The following is a 4,773-nucleotide window of genomic DNA, read 5'->3' on the forward strand; positions in this document are numbered from 1 at the left end:
TTAGGGATGTTGTACATAGGGTTGCTATGAGTCGATGGCACATAACAACAACAGCAACAACATAGTGTTGTTTGTTGTTGTTAGGTGCCATTAAGATTTTGGACTTTATGAGGTTGAACTTAATTAAGAGGAATGGAATGTGGCATCAAGATTGGAGGAAGACTCATTAACAACCTGCGATAGGCAGATGACACAACCTTGTTTGTCAAAACTGAGTAGGACCTAATGCATTTGCTTCAGAATATCAAAGACTGTAGAGTAGTCTGACTTTCTGCAGTGAATACTTCAAGTCTTAACTTTCTGCAAGCAAGGTTGTGTCATCTTCTAATGAGGTTTGTTATTAAGTCTTTTACATTTCTGATAACATATTATTCTTTATGTAGTCCAGCTTCTTGAATGATTCCATCAGCATGAAGATTGAGTATGTATGGAGGAGAGATCCAACCCTAATGCACACCTCTCCTAATTGTAATCCATCAGGTTTGTACTTGCCTTTATCACTTGTACTGGTCATTCAGTAGTACTCAGATACTATGTGCTATTAGGAAAGACAAAGAGACACTGTAGAACATTGAATAGCTGATCAAATATTGATAATTAGTGACATAGTATTTTACAAAACAATATTTTCATAGGTAGTTTTATTTTTGTAAAAAAAGTTTTATTTGTATCTATGTGGAAAAACTAAAAGTAGATATAATTTTGACAGTGGTTCTTCCTGGAGATTAAATTATATGACTGTGGGGTAGCACTCATGATGTGAGCAAATCACAGTCTCCTAAAACCTCTTCTGTTTGTTCTTATGAGGATAATATTTTTTTTAATTCCAGATCAAATTTTGAACAGTAGCCATGATTTTTCTTCTTATTCTTAGTTAATATACAGCACTGTTGTTTCATATTCACCAGTTGCTCTGAGAGAGGAAAATGATCAGTCTCATCCTGTCAGATTTACTGTCTCTGAAAACCCTGCTGGAAGATCAGCTATGAGTCAGTTCTCACTGGTAGCACATGATGACAATAACAATTGTTGCTTTATGTGAAAAAAGTGATTATGATTATATTATTATTAGTGATTATATTAAAATATATACAATAAAACATTTAATCTTAAATTGATGTTCCAGTTTTTAATTCAGCGATAAGACATTTCCTGCCTTTCTCATACTAAGGTCTGCATTTAGTAATAAGAATGGAATAAATTTCTTCTCTTGCTATAAATGCCACTTTCTTTCTTAGCCACTAGCTGCTGCCTTGGAGCCCCTTTGGTTCAAATAAGGGTGAAGGAGAATTAAGGACTTGGATCATGAAGGGGCTGTTGTGAGCTCTGAACTGATAACTATCTTAAAGGATTCTTTCTCTGTGGGACACTTAGTCCCAGATTTGAGTGCCTCTAAGTAGTCATTCTGAGTATTTTGAGGATATTCCTGAGTTAGCATCCATGATTCTTGTGGCCTCTTTTGTACAGCCGACCTTGCCTCCATGGGAAACTCTCATGTATCACTTGTCTTAACCATCCTGGGGGATTCTACCCAAACCCAACCCAGCAGTTCTTTCTGTTCTCTCAAATTCCCAAGTGATGCCCAGACCCTGGAGTCCACAGGGCTCCTCGAGTGCAGAGCAGTAATCAAATTCTACTTGAAATTAATTTTAGGCTGTCGAGGACAGAGTTGGCAATGGAGATATGGATATGCATTTTAAACAGGTTGGTTTATTTCATAATATCTTTCCTCAGTATTAGTCAGCATTATGCATGAATTCTCAGATTATTTTTCTTGTTTCTAATTAGCATGCGTGTTTTAGAAGAAAGAAGGATAGAAGAATACAAATGAGCTGATTTACTCATTGTAGAGTAGATAATTTTGTACATCATGTGAATTATTACCAGGAACACTCTCCTCTTGAAAAATGTATTTGAATATTTTGTCGGCTGGTAACTGGAATATTTGGAGTTCTTCCATTGTTTTATCTTGATGTTCTGATCTTTGCATAACTTGTATAAATGATAGCAAATATTTTGTCTAAACAATTTTTAATAAAAAGGAGAAACTGAACATTATTGTATGCCACAACTCACTTACTTCCCTCTTTCCAATTACCCTCGGGTCTCATAACCTCATATGTCAATGAGTTTGACCATCCTGTGTCTCTCCATGCTTGACTATTATAATTTTTAAGTGCTTCTCCTTTCTTATTCTTCCTGGTACTCACTTCACATCCCCTTTGCTTTCTTTGTTTTGATGTTGGAATTCTTATCTTTTTTATCAACTCTGTTTCTGGGAAGGCCAGTCTAATGTAAGTTAGTGACAGAGTTAAATTATATGCTTATTTTGCATTATGGCAGGTGAATATTATGTGCTAAGTATCTATGTGAGTAATCCATGTACTTTAATTTTAAACATCTCCAGAGGAGAAGATTTGATTACATTTTGATGAAATATTTTCTTTGTACCAAAACATCTGTAGAAACTGTAGAAAAGAAAAAATGCAATTGCTCTAAGTATCATCATGAGATTAAAATAGCTAGAATATAGTTAGAAAGTTCAGGGTGAACTAGTTAATTGCTCTTAGATCTCTGTGCGGAAAGTCAAGGTGCTTCCTGACATCTTCTTTTGGTAGTCCTTGTCAAACTCTTCATTCTGGGCAACAGTGAAATGGTTCTTCCAGTCTCCAGGCATCCCTGAAACAAATCAAATTCTTAGTGATTTCCAGAGATGCCTGCCTCCAAAATGTGTATGGATATGTTGTTGATGTAAATAAATAATAAAGTATTCCAGAGGAATATCTAAGTAGATCACAGAATCTAGCTTTGTAACCTGTAGGTAAGACTCACCTTTTCTCATAAAAGGGGATATGGAGTGGTCCATGATGCTGGTAGGCAAAGTAGTATAGTTGGCCATTGGGTTTTGCTTCATTATATCAAAGGAAGTGTGATAGATAATTTTATTCAGAATTTCTTCTGATACTTCTTTTTCCAGGAACTTCAATATTTTCAGAATTTCCCTCTTTGGGTCCTGTCATTGGACAAGTTAATCAAAGCAAACAATTAGATCTTCCACTGTGCATAACCTTCTACCTTTCAGACAAGCAATTTTTAGTGAGGAATAAATTAAGGAGTCAACTAAAGTAAATTTATGAGATATTTCTAAAGTGAATATTATATACAAAACATATCCCTTATCTGCAGAAACACAACATTGTGGACACATTCTGCCCTCAAGAAGTTTATACTGCAATGAAATAAAATACACTGCAGTTGAGTTGATTCCAAGTCATGGCAACTTTTTATCAAATTTCCAGGTTGGAAATCTTAGGATGATATGCTTTATCTTTTTCTTTGTACAGGATGTCAACTCAAACTGCTAACCTTTCAAATAAAAGCCAAAGACTTAATCTACGATGCCACCAGGGCTCCTGCAATAAAAGAGAAAAGATCAACATAACTGTACCTGGGAAGTTGGAGGGACAGTGTAAGAGAGGAAAACCTTAACCAGGTGGATTGACATGGTAATTGTGGCAATGGGCCAATGAGTGTGTCAGAGATTGTGCGGATGGCATGGGGTAGGAGAATGTGCAGTTAGGTTGTTTATAGGGTCATTATGATTCATCCTCAACTCAACAGTACTTAACAGCAAAAATAACAACAAATGTAATATCTAGCAAGAGAGGACATGCTGTTCCAATTAGAAGTATTAAAACATTAGAGCGGAAAAGTGAATTACATTACAAAGGAGGAGATAAGAAATGTTCTATAAAGGATGAAAACTTAGGTAGTAAAGTGAAACGTGGCTAGCATTTGGGCCGTAAGTGGTGATAAAAGGATCTACAAGTTTAATAAGAGGTAAATGAGAAGAATGAACACAAGATGTTGAACCTTTACGTCTTTCTGAAACTCTCAAACTGATCACAGGACCAAAGAGATGCAGAAAGCATGAACTCTATATTTTTTCCATTAGGTTTTAGAGAAGGGTAGTTAAGCTACAATATAGCAGGCAGTAATGTTAGAATATTTACCCACTGCAGCTTGAAAGTAAATTCATGATGCTACTCTAGTCACTAGGATTTGAACTAATGAAATTAACTCACTATTCAAATAACCAGAACAGGACTAATTTTGTTTATGTTTTTGTGGGTTGAACTTCTATTTATATTGTAGATTAAGTGTTGGTGAAAAACACAGTTAGGCTTTTTCCATCATCATTTTATACATTCTTACAATAATTTGATGAGAGAGATTTTTATAATAATTTTGAAGGTAGAGAAATTTGAATTTAAATATCTGGAGCAAACAGATATTTTTTTATTTAATAGGTATGCTTTACACTGAGATGTGTTTATGGAAAAATTTTCCAATAATTGTACACTGCAGTACAGAAAATTAGAAAATTTAACATGAGCATAAAAGAAAAAAAGAAACCCAGAGTTTAGAAAGAGAGAACTTGCACTCAAAGTTCTTTTTCAGGGAAGCCCACATGCAGTGTTCTGCCTAGGTTATGTCATAGCAGAGGATGTGGGCAGATCTGATGGAGACCAACTTGATCTTCACCTCCTTCATGTCTTCATAGAACAGGTAGAGAATGCGGTACTTGTCTTTTGCATCCCACCATCCCTTCACATGGTCGTACCAGGAGCCCCATAGCACTGAGGGAGAGGGAGAGAGAAAATGCAGCAAATATCAATTTGATAGTTTAAAAAAATCATGAAATCTCAAAATCTATTAAAAAGAATGTAAATTTATTAAATATGACCAGATTACTAAGGCAGAATTCTTTTA

At 35.2% G+C, this 4,773-nt stretch overlaps 1 protein-coding gene across 1 annotated transcript in view; it reads right to left on the reverse strand.

The window, feature by feature from the left end:
- Nucleotides 1-2,566: 2,566 nt before the first annotated feature.
- The window catches only part of LOC102873585 (sulfotransferase 1C1-like), a 23,102-nt gene continuing 20,895 nt past the window's right edge, over nt 2,567-4,773 (reverse strand). The window contains exons 5-7 of the mRNA XM_006883831.1: nt 4,546-4,640; nt 2,833-3,013; nt 2,567-2,679 (exon numbers count right to left, since the gene is read on the reverse strand). Coding sequence (XP_006883893.1) covers nt 2,567-2,679; nt 2,833-3,013; nt 4,546-4,640 — 389 coding nt within the window. The remainder of the gene's footprint in view (nt 2,680-2,832; nt 3,014-4,545; nt 4,641-4,773) is intronic.

The sequence above is a fragment of the Elephantulus edwardii genome, unplaced genomic scaffold (assembly GCF_000299155.1).
Source record: "Elephantulus edwardii isolate Elephantulus edwardi_28Jun2011 unplaced genomic scaffold, EleEdw1.0 scaffold00030, whole genome shotgun sequence".
NCBI lineage: Eukaryota > Metazoa > Chordata > Mammalia > Macroscelidea > Macroscelididae > Elephantulus > Elephantulus edwardii.